Genomic DNA, 20,173 nt, shown 5'->3' on the forward strand with positions numbered 1-20,173 from the left:
CATCGAGAGGGTTAGTGCAAGATGGCCTCTTCTCCTTGTAGACAGGATGATAGTTTCCTTGGTCGGCCTTTGAACTTCGCTTGGACACCCATAGAGAGCAGTCCCTCTGTCTGACCTAGACCCCTGCCAAGCAGTCCAAGCCTCCAGCCCCCTCTCGGTGGGACAAAGGTACTGTTATATGGTGAGCATTTTCCTTTGATCCTGTCATCGTGACTCTGTGATCAAAGGGTAACCCCAGTGGAGATGACGTCAAAAGCCTAATTGGAGGCCCTTTGGGAAAGTGAAGCCCGAGCCAAATGGCCTTCCATTGACCCACAACCGCCACTTAGTGGTGAGCTCTGTTCCGCATCATGGGCAGCTTCCTGGCTCTCACCCCTCCTCTATTCCCTGCTACTTCACTGAGAAGGGTGGGCAACCCGAGGTCCCTTACAATAGCCCCTGTGGGGCACAAGGAACAGAGGTCAGATGTTCTTTCATCCAGACCCCTGGGTCACACACTTTTCTAATGAAGGCGACTCCTGGAAGCCTTTGTAATGTGCCTAGAGAGTAACCGTGGGACCTAATGGAATTACATGAAGCAATTGGCCCAAGTTGTAGAGCACTTTAGCTGGCCCACAGCTACTGGTACAGTTGCACAAGCTGCACACTGCGTAATTCCGGTGTCATTTCACCATGCAGTGAGCAGATTCCTTTTTGTTACAATTCCCTGGCAGAAGGCCATCAAGTGTCAACACAAGGCCTAACTGCAGGTTGGTGGTGCCACCTTTACCAGGCAGATACTAAGCCCTCTCTTCTCAGAACATCTGGCACTGTTCCCACTTTGCTCCAATAATCCTAGGAGCTAAAAACCCAGGGCCCATTAGCCATGGTCCCCCTGCCGGAATTCCCCATATCTCATCCCTGCACCTTGGTGATCTCATGTCCTGCCTTGGTTTTTCTAGGGCCTCAGGCCAGGACTTCTGTCAGGGATGGAGAGACATCCAAGGACCCTCAACAAGGCCACCGTGCAAAGGGGGAAAGAGGATGGACAGAATGGGTCCCAGCAAACTTCAGAGTAGCTTTAGACTATCTTTTAAGGTGCTAGCCTAGGACAGGTAAAAAAATTTTTAATGTTTATTTATTTTTGAAAGAGAGAGAGAGAGAGAGTGAACAGGAGAGGAGCAGAGTGAGAGGGAGACAATCAGAAGCAGCCTCCAGGCTCCAGCTGTCAGCACAGAGCCTGACATGGGGCTTGAACTCACAAACCACAAGATCATGACCTGAGCCGAAGTTGGATACTTAACCGACTGAGCCACCCAGGTGCCCCTAGCCTAGGAAATTTAAAGTAGACTGCATATGGACGCCTGGGTGTCTCAGTTGGTTGAGCACCTGACTTCGGCTCAGGTCATGGTCTTGTGGTTTTTGGGTTCAAGCCCTACGTCAGGCTCTGTGCTGACAGCTGGAGCCCGGAGCCTGCTTCGGATTCTGTGTCTCCCTCTCTCTCTGCCCCTCCCCTGCTTGTGTTCTGTCTCTGTCTCTCTCAAAAATAAATAAACATTAAAAAATAATTAAAAATAAAGTAGATTGCATAAAAAGCAACATGTAGATACTGTGGCTGCCAGCATCTAGAGACATAATAGGAAGCAAAAAATAAATTTTGAAATCTGGTATGTGACATTAATGTGATGTACAATTTACAATGAGGGCCATTTTAGCAAAATGCCTTCTGAGCTTGTAACCCTAATTAATACAGATCATTAAGTGAATCATACTAACTTTACTCCGAATTTCCTTGAGACTAATACTAAAATACCAGCTTCTTTGATGACCTAAGCCTTGCAGTCTGTTCCTTGTGTGGCAGAGGTCCTTATAACTTAAAGAAGGGAGAGACAAGGAACAGGTGATGTAAGAATATTCTAAGCTTTTAATTTATGATGTAGACTTAGCTACAATCCTGGAATGCGGCCAGATGTTTTTTTCTTCGTGCGAAGTATATTTGATGAAAAGAATTCTATGGCTACAAAATACTCATAAATGGAAATGCTTAGTAACTTAACGTTGAGGGAGGTACCACGGTTAGGTGGGGCCACCTGCTGGTAGCATGGGGTACTGCAACCCAGCCAGACTGCAGACTAAGAAGTCAGACCTCGCCATCAGGAAAAACCCAAGTGGAAGGGAAATCATGGTGGAGGGGACAGATGTAAGTAAGGGTTGTATGGATTGACAGCATACCAACAATGTCACGGTGAAGGCCGTGCCACAGGAATTCCAAGTGAAAAGGAAATCACCCCGTTTTGTCTTTTGGGGACTACAGTTTCCATTAGGAAAATAGCAATTGTATATTAAAATACCCAGTATGCCTTATTAGTACCCTCTCTTCACTCTGATTTTCAAGCTATTCCTTCAGATCTCGCCCCCCTCCCCCCGAATCAGAATACATCAACGGTTTTATAATGGAATGGCCAAGATTCACTTTTCAGAAATTTATTTCACTTGGCTGTTCGAACACATTTCTCTCCTCCTAAAAGCAAGAATCCTTCGGTTTAACTTTGTCACGCTCCACTTATTCTCAATTATATGGTATTCCTTATACCATCTTTGCTACTGCTTTTTCTTTTCTACTTCTTTTTCTTCAATACCAAAACACAGGCATGTGGGAGAGAGAAAAAAACAGCATAAAAGAAGGACACCCAGAGCATTCTGATTACTGGCGGTTTTATTGAGTTAGTGGCACGTGGGACTTCTTCCCATGATCAGCGAACACAGGCATTACAGCGCGGAGTCCAGAGGGAGGAAAGGCTGGGTGAAGGGACAGGAGGGCAAGGCCTGGTCACTTGGTGACGTGCAGGGCTCTCTCTAGGGGCCTATCGCTCATCTTGGGGGCAACTGAACTCAGACGCCCCCATGTTTGGAGAGGCAATGTTCACATCTCATTTCTCCCTGAAAATAAAATGAAGGAAAATGGAAGGTGAGGGCTCGATATTCACTGAGAGGCAGCAACCAATACTCAACTTCTCATCAACAAAGAAAGAACATCCTTCAAAGGGAAACTAAAATGTCCACTGATTTTTCTGCCTTCGTCCCTGGGCTCTGGCTACGGGTGCCATCATTCCCAGGCTGGCTATGCTGCCCTGTGTCTGGCTCCTGCGGACCTGCTGGGCCCGGAAGGATGACAGGTAAGGCCTGCATACTCACCCGTTCTTTTGACGGTATTCCTGAAGGGCCTTCTCTGCCACAGTCTCCATAAATTTAGGATTGTTCCTGGAGACTTCCTCTGGGACCATCACAGAGATGGGGTCGGAATCAAAGAGCTTCACAACCACCTTAGTGAAGCCAGAGGGAACGTTGGAGTCAGAAGTCTGGGAGCTCACCTAGAAGGAAGAAAGGTAAGAGAAGGACTGAAAAACTGGTCCAGATGGACTCATTCTGCAACAAAAGCCAGGCAGAAATCTGGACAGTGGACCCCTTTTGCTTTTGACTGATTTTGACATCTGGACAACTCCGTGAACAGAAATGCCCGAGTTCAGAGACACTTGTCTGTAGGTACAAACATTGTCTGCAAATGACCAGCCTGTGGGGAGCCCCACAGAGACAAATGGGTCCTAAGCCACCATGTTTTCTTTGGGTCAGTGGCTTTGGGCACTGGCTGGGCCAGTGGCAGAAAAGGAATCGGGGAAAGAAAAACAAAAAAAAGGTTCCCAGCACTAGAGAGAAGCTTTCTATCCCTGGTAGAGAATAAGGCCCCAGTTCATGAGGCATCCAACATAGCAAGGCAGCTTCGTGGAAAGAGCACAGGCTTTCTGGTCAAGCACACGAGTTCAAACGCCCAGGCGAGTCACCTACTGGTTATTAAACCTTGGGTGCGCTGTTGAGTCTCTCTCACTTTCCTCAACCGTAAAATGGGGTCACGACAGTCTACACCTCACGGGGTCATGAGGCTTCCGTGCAACCACGTGCATAAAAGCTCTTATGTTTCCTGCCATGTGACAAATGCTCGATCCAAAGCATAAGAGCTGCCTTTAATACCTTCATCCCATTTACTCCCAGGGAAGGTTCCCATCGCCTCCGGACCGTGTCCCGGGCCCCCGAGCTTCGGTGCGCGGCCAGGACATGACTCACCGTAGTGACCTGGAGATAGAATGGGTCTTCACTCTGAGTGAGATTAGCCAGCTGGGACACCCAGCTAAATTGCTCGTTCAGCTGCTTCAGCAGAGAGGACGTGTTGAACATCTTCTCCTGGTAGGACCGAAGCAGCTCGTCGTACAGCTTGGTGAACTTCTCTGCCATCTGCAGGGAGTTGTTAAGTTCCTGCCGCAGCAGCACCTGAGAGGGGTTGCTGGCAGAACAGTCTGCCCAGAGATGGGGGGGGGGGGGGGGGAAAGGCAGAAATGTAAAGGGAAAGCTAAAAAAGGATAAAAACATGAATGGAAATCCGTCCTCGGAGCCAGGACCGAAAGCAGGGCTACTGTTAAGGCCCGAGCCACAAACCACGTGTTGTCAGTCTGCAACGTTAACAGGGCTCACCCCGGAATGTAAACCAGCACGCAGCTTCCTTCATCGATGAAATCTTGCTCTGGAAAACAATGTCACCTGAACTAAACAGAGTCCTTAGAGACATCATTGATTTACCTTTGGGTGCAAGACCCTTATCTCCTTGGAAGACTGGTGACAAGCAGTGTGGACCACACTTTGAGAAGCACTGATCTCAGTCTCTGTGCTCAGACCCGGGCCTGCTCTTGCTGCCCTGATGGATCATTTCCGGAGGAGGGAGGGGTTACTTACGGCTACCCTTTGTGGGGACCTACTCGGTACCAGACACGACATAAGTGCTTTAGATAGCCCCTGTCTCCGATAATCACCTCTATTCTGCCTTTAAGTATTACCAGTGATGAAACTGAGGCCCGCAGAAGTAAATCAATTGCCTAAAAGTCATAGAATGAGTGATTCATGGGCTACTCAGAGTAGGCCCTTCCTACTCTGAGTCTATGGTTCTGGAAAACTCTCCAAGCCTGTCTTTGGAGCATATCTGCAGAGCTGGAAATCCGGTGCCAACAGTCGAAAGAGGCAAAAGAGCTGGCCAGGGCCCTCGGGGCACAAAGCACAGCAGCCTGGTGGCTGGGGGTCCCGGCTTGCCCATCTTGGTCCTTGAATACTCACTGCGGGTTTCAGATTGAGAAGAGCTGGCAACTACCCACTCTCTCTTTACAAACTACTGATTTTCTTTCCCTAATTTTTTCAAAACTCTCCTAAGGAGGGTGCATCCCCTGACTTGGGGAAGACAGATCTTTGCACACTGCATTTAATATAAGTGATTACCATAGGTATGGCAACTTCAAAAATGTTAGGTGGGGCAAGAAATAAAAGCCAGGTTGAAAAGACAATACAATGAATAATCTTAACTCTTTCACCAGAGAAGAATTAAAAAATAAGGAAAGCCATTGAGAACCCAGACTGTCTGGAGCAGTGGACCTCAACTGGGGGCTCTGCTAACCCCCAGAGGATATTTGGCAAGGTCTAAAAATGGTTTTGGTTGTCAGGACTGGTGGGGAAGGGAGGCAACTGGTGCCCACTGGGGAGAGGCCAGGGGTGCTGCTAAACAGCCCACAGGGCACAGGACAGTGCCACACGACAAAAAATCATTTGGTGTGGATTGTCAGGAGTGCCAAAGTTGAGACACCCTGGTCTAGAGTGTTCGGGCAGTGCGTGCTCATTTGGTTCAAGCACCTTCAGTAAGAGGTGGTGACTCTTTCTCAATGCAGAAGAGAAGGCAGTTTAGGTAAGCTGTGACCAGTGACCATTAACCTCAGTGCTGGGTCGGGGGTGTCTGGGTGGCTCAGACGGTTGAGCGTCCAACTCCTGATTTTGGCTCAGGACATGATTTCACGGTCGTGGGTTCGAGCTCCGAGTCGGGCTGTGCGCTGACATCGTGCAGCCTGCTTGGGATTCTCTCTGCCCCTTGCCCCACCCTCATGCTCACTCTCTCTCTCTTTCAAAATAAATAAATCAACTTGAAAAAAAAAACAGTATCAGTGGTAGGGGTGCCAATTTGAGCCCTGGCATCTGTGGGTCTCTTCTTCTGGCCCTAAACAGGACTTTCTTGTGGCAAAGTACTATGTAATTTCTGCAACTCTAACTACGATATTTTATGGGAAAAGCCCGGGAGGCTTGGTTGAGTGCTCATCTACACTTCACATCAGCCTCTCACAGCACTTGTATTTATTTTGCAGTGGCTTCTAAAATTATAGGAGTGAGGCTAGGAATATTTAACTAGACTCTGAAGGCTTGCCCTGGCAAACCCAAACGTATTAAGAACAAAGCCACAAGATTGATCTGCAATGTACAAGGGGAACAATTAACTCTTTCTGAGCACAGACTATTGTGTGCCAGGAACCATTCTAGATGCTTTGACAGCTGTTACTCAGAGTAACAAGAAACTAGTCAATGAGCAGATCTAACAAAACTGAGGGCAACAGCTGAAGGGAAGTACAGTCGACCCTCAAATGTGTCCACAGTGTGGATTCTATACCAGGCAGTACTGTGATGTCGTTTTTCTCTTCTTTATGATTTTCTTTTTCTTTCTTTCTTTCTTTTTCTTTCTTTCTTTCTTTCTTTCTTTCTTTCTTTCTTTCTTTCTTTTCTTTCTTTCTTTCCTCCTTTCTTCTTTCTTTCTTTCTTTCTTTCTTTCCTCCTTTCTTCTTTCTTTCTTTCTTTCTTTCGTAAGAGAGAAAGCAAGAGTGCGGGAGGGAGTGGGGGAGGGGCAGAGACGGAGGAAGACAGAGAATCCGAAGTGGGCTCCTCGCTCAGACAGAGCCTGAGGCAGGGCTCGATCTTATGACTGTGAGATCATGGCCACCGGACACCCCCTCTTCTTTATGATTTTCTTAATCTCTTTTTTTCTAGCTTACTTGAAGAATACAGTACATAAGACACGTTGAATATGAACTACGTGTTAATAGACAGCTTACGTTATCGCCTCCTTTTACCCCTCGTTGTTCAAGGGTCAATTATATTTCCTTTGCTTCGGGACCAACCACTACTAGTGACCCATGTGTTCTGGGGACAGAACACCAAACACTGGTTAAAAACACGTCCCAAACGCCTAGCTCTCCAACATAAGGGTGTCCTATAATCTTAAGAAGTTACTCAACCATCCTGTGACTACGAGCTTTCACCTCTGTTAAGACAGGGACAATAACTGTACCTAACTCAGGATCATTCTGAGGAAGTGAGTAAATGTTTGCCAAGGGTTTATAGTGGTGCCAGCAGAACACACGGTAAGTGTTTGTTAACCAGAATACGTATTCTCTAAAGTTCCATCATCTGCAGGGGAAAATGAGGAGGTCTACCAGGCTGGGCCCTGGGGAAGAAGATAACTGGGGAAATCAAAGAATGCTGTCTCCCGATTTCAGGGACAGCCCTCCATCTTAACCCGTGTCTACAGATGAGGGGCCCAGGTGGAGCAGGGCCGAGGACCGTCCCCAGTGCCACAGCCAGAAGGCAGCAGAGTGGAATTTCAAGTGTCATGTGTCTGACCCCATAAAGGGAGCCCCAGTGAGGGACCAGGGACCCAGGGCTCCCCCACTCACCCACTGACAAGATCTCCTGGCACTTGTCACACTGGTCCTTCATCCTCAGGCACCCCGTGGAGTTGTGACGGATCTCCTTGCACACCATACGGTCTTGGTTGTCTTCTGGAGACACAGGAGGGAAGGGGGAGTCATGCTGATGGCCCACACAGAGCAATATAGTGATGGGCCACCCAGACCTCACTGATCCTTCCACGCTCCCGTTTGCCCCCCTGAGATGCAGGTTGGAAAGTAGTCATCTGCCTGCAGACTGATCGGGGCTCCCCACAGAAGGACCAGGAGCTGGCTCCCAGGGCCTCGCCTCCCACCGTCTCTGGGGGATGAGACCCTCCCGCCGCCACACTGCCGTTAGCTCCACAGGCCTCTCTTTGGCATCAGAACCCATTTTTGCTTTGCATTTCATCTGGCTCGTTTCTCTCCCCCTAGCCAGTCAGCAAGCCCCTTGAAGGCAGGAATGGGATCCTCCTTTGAGCCGCCTTATAACACAGGGCTCCCCCCATTGCGGATATGCAGTAGATGCTGTTCAATTCAAGGTCCTTCTGTATTTCCAGACCATTTCAAGCCAACACACTGCAGCATTTAGGAGATGGTGTTGGCCAACTACGTCTATTAGTTCAACGAAGGAAATCAGTTCTAAATATATTGACTTTTCATGTCCATATTAGACTTCATTCCCTGAAAAAATATTCACTGCATGCTCATTCTCCACCAAGGCCCCAAGGTTATAGCCATGAACGGTTTTCTAAACTGTAATATGGACTCATTATATAATTGGTCACCAATATATGCATGGCATCCACATAAAGCCACCTGCGTTCCCGAGAGAAAGGCTGTCTGGTTCTCTCGAATGGACTAATCAATGTCATGACCACCAGTTGCTGGGAGGGGCATGGTAAACTTGGAAAAAACAAGGTTCCAAGTCTGGCAGGGCTAAGTTTGACCAGGTCATACTTTTCCGGCTGTGAATACTTGGACACACTCCTTTACTGTCATAATTTTCTCCTCCTTAAATGGGGATAATGCCATTCATGGAGTTGCTGGGGGAAATAGAGATGACACACGCCAGGCCGCCAGCAATGTTCTTAGACTCTACTGAGCTTCTCAATAACCTGCTAGTTCCCATCCCTTAGGAAGAATGAGACATTTTTTTCACCTTCTGTGAATTCCATCGGAAAGTGGTAGGGAATTCTCTGGAGGTTGATGTCCATGGCCTGTTGAGCCTGGTGTATCATGTCGAAGAAGGGTTGAAACATGTCGTGGAAGTTCAAGGGTTGGAATGCAGGGAAAGGCATTACGTTCCGGGCGAAGCGGGACTTGGGATTGAAGAAGAAAGGCCTCCTCTGTAACGAGCTGAAGGGTGAGTAGTGGTAAGTATCCTGGGGCTCACGGGTGAAGAATCTGTCCTGGAAAAGCTCGTCCATAATTCTGGATGCCCGGTTGAAGCTGTCCTGCATGACGTCCATGGCGTGGGTCTGCTGCCGGTCGTTCTCCAGCAGGGAGTCGATGCGGTCGCCATTAATCCAGAAGTAGAAGGGAGAACTCTGGTTCAGGAACTCCTCAAGCTGTAACAGGCAAAATGGGCAAGTTAGGAGAAGGTTGCTAAGGTCCCAGCCTCCTCCTGGCCTCCTGCGTGTTGAGAAGAGCCGATCCTGACCCCTCACTGCCCTTGGGTCTCCTCAATCATAGCACGTGACCAAAGATCCTGCTGGGACTGGCTCCCTGGCCCCCCAACTGGGGAGCCAATGCCCTTCCATTCTACCTGCCCAGTGGGGAAGAATTTAGGAAGGCCTCTGAGGCCACGAGATGCACAGACCCCCGTCACCTGAGACTAGTCTCTTCTTTGACCACGAAGGATCCCACACCCCTGCTCAGCCAAGGGCCAACTGACAGCCTTCAGTTCATGAGCTCCAACCAGGCGAGGCCCTCAGGGGAGGATGAGATCAATATTCATGTGCCAAAGTTCTTAACTCCTTCTGCCTAAGCGGGCACAAGGATCTGCTGTACCACGAAGCTGTTACATTACCCAGCTAATAATTTCTAGAGAAGAACCTTCTAACAGATGGCCAATACCTGGCACATGTGCGGTCCATGACTTCACATTTGTGCACTCATAGCAACTGATGATGGGCACTCCGGGGTCCCCAGTGCCGCCGCAGCCCGGACTGATTAGTTGCATCAGGGCTTGTGAAAGGAAGCTGTGATGTTGTGATTTATAGTAAGAAATGTATATTTGGTCTTCGTGGGGTTCCTAAAGCCCTTAGAATTTCCTTCCAGGAGAGCAATAAAGGTCTTGTTATGTTAATGAGGCGGCTTTTGGAAAGCACCTAAGGATGGGGCTGGTGGCCAGAGGAACAAACCCGGTGAGAACAATTAGAAGGTAGAAGTTTTAATCCCACCTCCTGATGTCGGGGGGGGGGGGGGGGGGGGGGGGGGGGGGGGGGGGGTGCGGAGCAGGGAGGGTCTGGAGGTTGAATCCATCCACAATGGCCAATGATTTTATCAATCATGACCACGGAAGGAAGATTCCATAAAAATCCCAAAAGGATGGGCTTGAGGAGCCTCTGGGTCGGTGTACATGTGAAAACACTGGAGAGGGGCGCCCTCTCAGAGGGCGTGTTAGCTCCCCACCCTTTCCCCACACCTTGCCCTATGCATCTCTTCTGTTTTTTCTGAGTTATAGCCTTTTATCAGAAACCAATAACCTAGTAAGCCAACTGTGTCTCTGAGCTGTGAGCTGCTCTGGCAAATTAATTGAACCCAAGGGGGGGATTGTGGGAACCTCCACTCTGTAGCCAGTAGGACAGAAGCACAGGTGACAAGCCAGGCTTGGGATGGGCGGCTGAAGCTAGGGGTGGGGAGGACGGTCCTGTGGGCCTGAGCCCTTACCCTGTGGGACCTAATGCTGCCTCCCAGGTGGACAGTGTCAGAATGGAGCTGAATCGTGGGCTGCTGTGGGGGAATTGCTTGGCGTGAGGAACACCCCCCGCGCGTCGGAACTGGGTGTAGGACCATAGAAGCATATTTCACTCAGCTCTCCGCACCCCCCACTCAGAGCCTAGCTGTCCTCAGCGGCGCGTCCCCTTTCACCTGTTGGCCAACCAGGCCCGAGCCGCTTCTGCAGACGCGAGCGTAGAACTTCATGCAGGTCTGTTTCAGGCACGGCTTACACTCCTCCCAGAGGGCCATCATGGTGTCATTGCACACCCCCTGGGACGCCTTCAGCTTCATTTCAGAGTCCTTGGTATCACTTAGGGCATCCTACAGGGGGACACGAGGCCAGGTTAGCCACACAGAAACCACAGGCTTCACGCTTTCCAAGGGCGCACGGCGATGCCTGGCCCTCCACCGCTCAGGCGGGCCTTTCCAGGGCTGGCCACACAGCGTGCTTATTTCCTCCTCTGGCTCCTATATCCCTCACTCGCCTGGATTTCCCTCCCCACCCAGCTCTAAATACCTTCCCAACTTCAAGACCCGCTCTTCCTTACAGTTTTGTCCAGCCACTAGAACCCATGTGGATATCCCCTTCCTCTGATGCTGCACTTAGTCTCAACCCCAGGATTTACCGCTCCCTTATACCTAATTTTCTCTTCTCCACTTTTGGGGTTTAAATGTTGTCTTCCAAAGCTTCCACCGATGTCCTGAATCTTATTTGTCTATTGCAGCCACAGTCCCTGGCATGCAATGAGAATAAGCAAGCTTTCTTGATCAAAGTCACTGGGCGTCTGGGTGGCTCAGTCAGTTAAGCGTCCGACTTCCACTCAGGTCATGATCTCACAGCCTGTGAGTACGAGCCCTGCCTTGGGCTCTGTGCTGACAGCTCAGAGCCTGAAGCCTGTTTCAGATTCTATCTCTGTTTGTCTCTGCTCCTCCCCTGCTCTCTCTTTCTCTTTCACATATAAATAAACATTAAGAAAAAAAATTAAGGTGGCTCAATCAGTTAAGCATCAGACTCTTGGTTTCAGGTCAGGTCATGATCTCACAGATGGTGAGTTCAAGCCCTGCATTGGGCTCTGTGCTACTTGGGATTCTCTGTCTCTGCCCCTCCCCTGATTGCTCTCTCTCTCTCTCTTCCTCAAAGTAAATAAATAGCCTTAAAAATTTTTTTCTTTTCTTTTTTTTTTTTTCAACTTTTTATTTATTTTTTTGGGGACAGAGAGAGACAGAGCATGAATGGGGGAGGGGCAGAGAGAGACGGAGACACAGAATCGGAAACAGGCTCCAGGCTCTGAGCCATCAGCCCAGAGCCTGACGCGGGGCTCGAACTCACGGACCGCGAGATCATGACCTGGCTGAAGTCGGACGCTTAACCGACTGCGCCACCCAGGCGCCCCTAAAAATTTTTTTCTTAATTAAAAGTTAAAGTCACAACAACTACCAAAACTCTCTCGTACATCCATGTCACTTGGTCCAATAATTCTATAAGAATCCATCCCAAAGAATTCCTGCCATAAAGGGAAAATCCCTATGCATGAAGATATTTGTTACAGTATTCATTTATGGCAGAAAAAAAAAAATACTGGAATCAATCCGGATGCTTAAAACTAGAAGGCCAGTGAAGCAAATTGTGGTCCACCCAGAGGCTGGACAAGTAGTTTGGCAGGGGTGTTCGTAGTTAAGTTTTAAATAGCGTAACAAGCACTTTTCCATGTTAACAAACCGTGATTTTGAGTATAGCGGCTGTCAAAAGAATATAAAGGGGAAAATGTAGTAAAAAACGAATCACATGTTAACAGTCCTCAGGTAAGAGGGTTATGGAAAACTTTTCCTCTTCCACTTTTCTATATTAAAGTCTCAACAAATGAATGTATTAACACTTCCAAGAAGAATGAAGTAGACCATCCACACCGCAAAGCAAATCTACACTGTGAAGAGCTGACCAGGAAGACACGGACTTCCAAGAGATCCCTCCTCTGTTCCAGGTCCCCTGCACCCCTGGTACCCTGCTGCTGCTGGAAAGGCCACCATACCTCTTACCAAGCCAATTCACAACCATCAACTGCCCTGCCCACTTCCTCTCTTTCCCATTCACATACTGAAGAACTAAGAAGCAATGTAGTCTTGGGGCGCCTGGGTGGCTCAGTCGGTTGAGCGTCCAATTTCGGCTCAGGTCATGATCTCACAGTTTGTGGGTTTGAGCCCCTCGTCGGGCTCTGTGCTGACGCCTCAGAGCCTGGAGCCTGCTTCAGATTCTGTGTGTGCGTGTCTCTCTCTCTACCCCTCCCCTGCTCACGCTCTGTCTCTGTCTCTCAAAAACAGATAAATGTAAAAAAATAAAATAAAAAATAAAAATAAGTAATGTAGTCTTTTCTGGAACTTGATGTGCTTTTATCACAGAATCTGGATGGTAGAATATCCAACTGTGATCATGACCACAAAAACTCCAGAACAAGACTTGCCTGCCACCTCTACATGAGCTACCTGAAGATTCTCATAAAATGGTGAGAAAAAAACCACTGAGGCCAAGGAAGGGCACGAAGTGTCAAAAGAAAGAGCTGCCTCCAGGCCAGCATTTCCTGAAGCAGCTTCCACGGAATTGTGCTAAAAGCTATCAGGGGGAGAAAAAAGGATGCTCTGATCAATTCCATTTGGAAAACAAAGGGTTAAGTGAAATTACACAAACTTCTTCGCTGCAGAACTTCTCAGAGCCTTTATTTTATGTATTTAGTTATTCTTTAGTATCTTTTTTTTTTTTTTTTGTAGCTTTTAAAAGTTTAAAAAAAATTTTCTAGGGAGAGAGCGCATGAGCAGGGGAGAGGGGCAGAGGGAGAGAGAGAGAGACTCTTAAGCCTGATGTGGGCTCACAACTGTGAGATCATGACCTGAGCCAAAATCGAGTCAGATGCTTAACAGACTGTGCCACCCAGGTGACCCCTCAGAGCCTTTAAAATGCTTTACTATGGGGGCTCTGGGTGGCTCAGTCGCTTAAGCGTCCGATTTCAACTCAGGTCATGATCTCACAGTTCGTGGGTTTGAGCCCTGCGTCGGGCTCTGTGCTGACAGCTCAGAGCCTGGAGCCTGCTTTGGATTCTGTGTCTCCCTCTCTCTCTGCTCCTCCCCCACTCATGCTCTGTCTCTCTCTCAAAAATAAATAAACATTAAAAAAAATTTTTTTTTAAATGCTTTACTATGCATTATGGGTCATGAAGGTAGCAGGTGACCCCGTCTTAGCATTTCGTTCATTAGGGGGAGGAAGGCAACGGGAGTAGGTTTTTAGGGTACACTTAAGGAGACCATTGATTTTTAAAATAAGTTGTTTATTGTATTGTGGTGTTTTAGTTTTGTTGAGTCATTAAGCACAGTCTAGACCCGCTATTTTCACTATTGGACTTAGGTGTCTCTTCATGAAATAGTCAGAACTCTAGGAAGCCGGGGGGCAATACGGGTGTGTGCCTGCCTTAACCCCAAAGGTATTGTCGCTACTAGGTAAGCTTCCTGCCGGCAGGGCCCCATCCCCCTTCTGACCTGGGACAGACCTTATCCAAAGCCTACCTTGGGGCTTGCATAGTCAGGGTTTAGAAAAATCTATTGAAGTGAATCCTGGCATCATCAGGCCCTGCGCCAGGCTGGTAAAAAAAAAAAAACAAAAAAAAAACCCAGATCCAAGATCTCACCCCTTGAAGCTTTCAAAAGCAAAGAAACTCTCCCTATTTATTAACTGCAGCCCCAGCATCAGCTGACACCAGCCTGGAAGGGCTGAGGGTCACCCTGGCAACCCAGCAGGGCCCCACAGGAGCCCTGGCCACCCCTCCTCTCTAGCAGAGGCGAGCCAAGGGGGAGGGTGCGGTCACCTGGCTGTCCTCACCTCTTTCTTCTTCTTGGCTTCTTCTAAGTTGCTGAGCAGGGATTTGCGTTCTTCGTTTGTCTGTTCTATCAGAGTCTTTATCTGTTTCACGCCCTTGAGGGCGTTTTTAATTTCCTTGTTAATGTACTTACTCCCCTCGGTGGACATTTCTGCAAGAGAAGGGTCGGGAGGTAGAGGGAGGAGAGAAGACGAGACTGCGATGGGGCATGTAACCCTAGAACCAGCTGGAAGGGTCGGGAAGGCCAGCTGGGTGTAGGAGCTGCCGGGGCTGGCAGTGCCCACCCTGGCAGGCAGCCTTCAGGCCCCAGCTTTGCCCTGACACGGGTTCCCATCCCAGGGCTTACTGTGGACCCAGGGCCCACGTAGTGACTACACCAGCGGCTCAGGAACACAGCCCGCTGGAGCGGGCACACCCCAGAGGAGGGACAGCAAGCAGCACCACACCACGACGCCCCTGCGGCTCTAGAGAACCAGCCTGCCCAGCTGCAGAAGAAAACTTTCAAGGAAAACAAAAAATCCCGGAAGTGTGACTGTTTAAGCACCAAAAGGTAAAATATTATCTTGGATACAAGTGTTTCTGGAATTTGGCTTAGCCGCACGTCTGAACTTCTTTATTCCACGGTTCCAGGTGATGGGGGACACAAAGATGAACGAACGGCACCGTTCTGCGAGGAGACTGCGATCAAGACACAATACCGCGTGACAAAGGCAATGAGACAGTGTCCCGAAGAGCAGAAGGAGTAACAGCTAAGGCTTTTCTGGCGGTTATCCTGGGCCAGACACTGAGTTCGGCCACTTCACGCGCCTTTTATTTAATACTCTCTGTGCTGGTGTCGTGCCCACTGCATACATGAGGAAAAGGAAGCACAGTGAGGTCAGATACCTACCCCAGGTTATACAGCTAGGGAGTCACAGAGGTATCAGACGCATACCCAAGTCGGATCTCAAAGTCTGAGTTTTCAACTACTGCCTGCAGAGAAGCAGTCAGCTTGCAGGACGAGGGTGGGGAGGAGGGAGGACAGGTTTCAGGAAAGGCCTGGCGGAGGAGGGGACCCCCGGCTGGGCTCTGAAGGAGGACATTTCTCCCTTCCTGGATATGGAGCATTGAGTTTCTAGGTGGACTGGTATCAGATACATACAGCAGGCGCCATGGACACTCAGAAATGGAAACTCACAAGGCGCAAATGATCCAGGCTTCATAGACCTTTGTGGACAAGGTGGGAGCACAAGACAAGCGGACTGGTGAGGGAACAGCCCAAAAGGAATACAGCAGCATCCAGTGCTTTCTGAGCACTTAAGATACACCTGAAAAACGTCTAGGAGTCACCTGACCACAAAGAACCTAGGCCAGGCAGCTTGGAGAGACGAGGCCCCGGGAGAGGCCGGCCCGAGCCAAGCAGACCTGATGCACAGGAGAAAACGGTCTTTACCACTTGGGGCCCTGACAGTGAGGAAGTGTGGCCGAGGGGAACCCCTGCTCCACTTACCCTGGAGCTCTGCGTCTGAGACCGCCTTGTCTCCCAGAACCCGTCCATTCTCACAGGTCAGCAGCAGCCCCACCAACAGTAGGAGAGTCTTCATTGCGCCCGGCTCTCCAATTCTGGAATCCCAACAGGCCTCTGTTTGTAGAGAACAGGAGACTGTCATGGTAACAGCTAGACAGCCTGCTGGTTTCCGGCCCAGCCTGCAGCCTACAGCAGCTTCCCTGGAGCCCTGCCCTCAGCCAGCCCCTGAGCTGGCAATGCTGTGTTTTTATCCCTGGGGAAATTGGGAGAAAAGATCAGTCTTGCCCCCGGACACCTTCAAAAGAGAGCAGAGGCGGTGGGTACACGGAGGAGCCATAGGAGAAGCAGCCTAAGGCAGAAGAAAGGAGAACTCTGGAGTCAGAGCCCTGGGCTCAGGTCCAGCCCTTCCCCTCCTCCCCATCCTCCTCCTCCTCCTCCCCCTGAATTGCTGACTAAGACTGGACACTGCTTTCTGCATCCAGAAAGGACGTCTATCTGATGATACCTGCTCATATCAAATAAACCCTCAAAACACCTCTCTGGGATGACTCACCCGGCCCTTTCCATCCCCACCCCTAACTCCCTAACATGGGGATGGCCTCCCAGAGCTCAGCAGCCCCCCTGCTGTGTGCACCACTAATCCTGCCCACAGGCATCACCAGTCAATCACACCTTTTTCTCCACTGAGCCTTAACACCACCTAAAACTGCTTTTTAAGACTCAGAGGCAGTGACAGCCAACCCTTTGGGTCGGCAAAGGACAATAAATCCCATTTGCCATCCCTGGCATGGGACGTGAGCCAGGCAGCATAGATTTGGGGTATAAATACAGGAGAGCAGAGGGTGGGGCAATTGTGCTCAGAGAGGGGAGAGAGAGAGAGAGAGAGAGAGAGAGAGGCAAAGTCAAGGGGTTAAAGGTGGGCCCCCTGCCTCCCCAGGAGAAGTTCCCTCTGGATGGACATGTGCCTCGGCCCTGCCAGGTCTCTTTCACAGGGCTGTTCCCTTTAAGCCCACAGTAGGGTGCCCTGCCAAGGTGCCCCTGCCACCACTCAGCTGACTGCTCGGAGCCCAGGACAGCCCAGTCTTACACAATGGACCCTTTCCCAGAAGCTGAAGTTGTTGCCTAAAACAGAACCCCCTCCCCAGCAGCCCGTCTTCTGGCCTCCCCCTCCCACTGCTTATCTGAACTCACTCATTTCCCATAACAGAGCAGGGAGGTGGGGTTGCCCCCCTTCCTGAAATCGTGAACATCTACAAACTGCCTTCAGCTCAGCAGGCCCGTATGGACACTTGGTAGCACATTAATAAAGGAAGCCTCTCCCAGAAAGTAATTAGTAAAACAGCCAAGCTGTGGTTCCTCCACTGGCCACACAGAGCAAAGGAGCAGCGTGGGAGAAGAGAGTGGGTCATTGCCTTCCCCAAAGACAGGGTGGGTGGCTGAGTCGGGGTGCTATTTCAGGCCTGCCAGAAGGCCCAGGGCTCCTGGGCTCTGCCCTAGCTGCTCACTGAGGCCTGAAACACCTCAGAGAGAAACAGAGCTTTTGTTAGGCCAGAGAGAGAAAGCCAGCAAGAACACCTCTTGGGAAGAGGCCCCTGGATACTTCTCAGAAATTCATACAAGAGCCTCAAAAATAGGTTTGGACCAGAAGAGCACTGAATGAGGAGTCCAGAAACCCAGCAGCCAGTGCAGAGACTCCCATCAGGAGCCTGGGGTCCACTGGGGGGCCAGCAAGCCCTGAGCTGAGAAAAAGATCAGTCTCCTGCCTCATCGCTCCATCTCAACGGGGTGGGGGGGGGAGCAGGACCCTGAGACGAGATAGGGGCTCCCCAAGGTCGGCAGCAGGCTGGCCACCCCAGGATGAGAACCCAAGTCCTCCCAGCCTCCAGCCCAGTGTTCTTTCCTTGACACTAAGTCAATTAAATCTGAGCCTTAAGTGTCCTCATCTGTAAAACGTCCCCAACAAGGACCTCAGAGATGGGACTGTGTTCTGTAAATACTGGGGTCTTATATAATCATAGTAAATTCTGACGATGTCGAAATCTGACCCAGGACCAATTGTGGGCTTTAGCAATATCTATTGGGGAAGTGGGGGGGAGGTGGCATGTTTGGAGAGGGTCAGAGGGACTGAAACGCGCACCCGTGGTCCCTCCTTGTGTGGCTTTGCTATTAATGCAACGATCAGCTCCTTTACAGTACCTACGAATCAGCCTGAGGTGGGATGGGGGTGCTGGGCGGCGGCGGGGGAGGGGGGGGGGAAGGGGGTCTCATTATCATGCTGACGCTGATTCTGAATGTGAGATTGATACCGCTAGTTCAAGGATGGCACTGGAACGGGGGCTGGACAGGGAACTGCTTGCCCTCAGACTGCCTGCAACTGTCCTGGGGGCCTGGCTGCCGGTTGCTCTGATTGGACAAGCCCAGCCAAGGCCCTCCTTTTCCCCACAGCCCCCAGGCAGGCTCTTTCCCCCAAGGAGTTTTAACCCTAGGAGAGGGAGCCACGGGAAGGACACAGGCACCTAAGCAAAGTGGTCACACAGCTAGTAAGCTGCACGGTTTTTAAAGCCCGAGGCCCAAGCTCCTATCGAACCTCCTCCCCAAATGTAGAAACTAAAGGAGAAAGAAAAATAATACACCTGAAATTTACACCATCCAGAGGCAAATACTAGCACTGTGGTATATTTCCTTTTATTTTCTATGGATTTGTATACAATTAGATCCCTTATACCCACTACCTCCAAAGAGTCTTTAAAAGCACCCTTTTGTGGCTGTGTAACAGTCCATTTTCTGGTGTACTCTTATTTCACACGGTGGGGCATTTAAATTGTATGTAGTTTCACACTGTTATTATAATGAACACTCCTGCCAGTATCCTTTCATTGTATCTGTACTTATTCTTAAATTCTTAACCTCTCTCTTTTAAAATCATCATCATCATCATCCTCAGCAGCAGCTTTTTTTTTTCTTTTTTCCTTTTTTTTTAGGTCCAGAAATTCTGGAAGATCAAGGCTTCAGTTCTAATCCCGATTCTGACACCTACTTGCTGTTTATCTTGGGAGACGGTCCTAAACCTCTCCAGGCCTCAGATTATCATCTATAAAATGAGACAGTTGGATCAGACGTCTGAGGTCTGATGGAGTATGCCTGACTTTTCTCTGATGCATCCTGGTGCGTTGGGAAGCAGAAAGAGTGGGATTTAAGTGGTTGCAACATGTACTTAAAATCAAAACATAAACACACTATGGAGACAACTAGAGAATTCTCGGGAGCAAACAGGATGCCTCAAGCTGGCTAGCTGACAATCATCACTGGAGATCAGTACCTGTACAAGGAAGATGCTGCAGGCAGGCCCTTTGCGGGCACCCGGCTCCGCCACTCAATAGTCTGGGCCACCGGCTTTAGGCATTAGTTCTCCAAGTCTTTGTCTCCCCATCTTTGCAGGAGGGTCATTACACCTGTCCTATTTAGCCCATCCAATTGTGGCTGGAGCTGGCGAGCGCCGGAGCTCCGGAGTCCCGGCCATTGCGCCACCCCCAGCAAATTCCGCCTCCGGCTCGGCGGCCTAGTGATGAGGCTCGGACCACCTCCCTTCCCCGGTTTCCCGACTCCATCCAAAGCGCGGCTGTGACAGCCTTATGAGTACCAGCGATCTTCCCGTCCTCGCGTGGGTGCCACCCCCGCCCTCCCGTGGGTCCCGATGGGGCTCTGCCCCGGGTAGGCGAGGAGGTGGGGACATCTCACCGGTCAGCGGCGCCCGGCGACGGTGCGCTGCTCCTGGCGACGCGTGCTGAGCACCGCGAGGCGCGCGTATTTATAGCGCTCAGCCTCGTATACACCCCCTTTGGGGCTGGCTGCAAACCTGCATGACTCACGCCCAAAGAACGCCGTGGAATTCACCGGGAGCTTTCTGGAAGCTGGCGCCAGAGGGGATGCGGAGGTGGGGGGTGGGGGAGTGCTCCGGTACAGCACCCGGCGGGGGGCGCGTAGGGTGGAGGGGAGGGGAGGGGAGGCAGGGCATCTGCACCGCGAAAGGCCAGACCGACGCTCCGTGCCCCCGAGCACCGCTCCCCAGGGGGTCGGAGGGAGGGGGTCAGAGTTGGAAGACGGTGCCCCCAGGAGGGGAGAGCTTGAGTTAACATAAGGCCGCTGGGCGAACCCTCCACAGGGTTCCAGGGGTGCACTGCGCTCCTGAGCGGTTCCCAGTCCAAAACAAAATCTCACGGCTCTTTTCACATTGAACGTGAGCCATTCCTCTTGTTCCACTGAAGTAGAAGAAGCATCAGAAATAATGCGGGTGGGATGGG

General features: G+C 50.3%; 1 protein-coding gene across 1 annotated transcript; it reads right to left on the reverse strand.

The window, feature by feature from the left end:
• Positions 1-2,677: 2,677 nt before the first annotated feature.
• On the reverse strand, positions 2,678-19,765 carry CLU (clusterin). The gene is made up of 9 exons (XM_086703750.1): positions 19,611-19,765; positions 15,855-15,986; positions 14,368-14,516; positions 10,653-10,823; positions 8,719-9,127; positions 7,566-7,670; positions 4,099-4,328; positions 3,175-3,350; positions 2,678-2,919 (listed from the first exon to the last, which is right to left on the reverse strand). The coding sequence occupies exons 2-9, from the start codon at positions 15,946-15,948 to the stop codon at positions 2,910-2,912; spliced, it is 1,344 nt and encodes a 447-aa protein (XP_086559876.1). The 5' UTR covers positions 15,949-15,986; positions 19,611-19,765; the 3' UTR covers positions 2,678-2,909.
• Positions 19,766-20,173: the final 408 nt, after the last annotated feature.

The sequence above is a fragment of the Puma concolor genome, chromosome B1, assembly GCF_028749965.1.
Source record: "Puma concolor isolate L17-30 chromosome B1, mPumCon1.1.hap2, whole genome shotgun sequence".
NCBI classification, from domain to species: Eukaryota; Metazoa; Chordata; class Mammalia; order Carnivora; family Felidae; genus Puma; species Puma concolor.

What these genes read in the sequence shown, in the direction of transcription:
- CLU (XM_086703750.1), bottom strand. Translation starts at nt 15,948, where the DNA reads ATGAAGACTCTCCTACTGTTGGTGGGGCTGCTGCTGACCTGTGAGAAT. An exon ending in CTCAGACGCAGAGCTCCAGG is followed by an intron (nt 14,517 to 15,854) that starts GTAAGTGGAGCA and finishes CTTCTCTTGCAG; the next exon opens with AAATGTCCACCGAGGGGAGT. An exon ending in TCCGATGGAATTCACAGAAG is followed by an intron (nt 7,671 to 8,718) that starts GTGAAAAAAATG and finishes CTGTGTCTCCAG; the next exon opens with AAGACAACCAAGACCGTATG.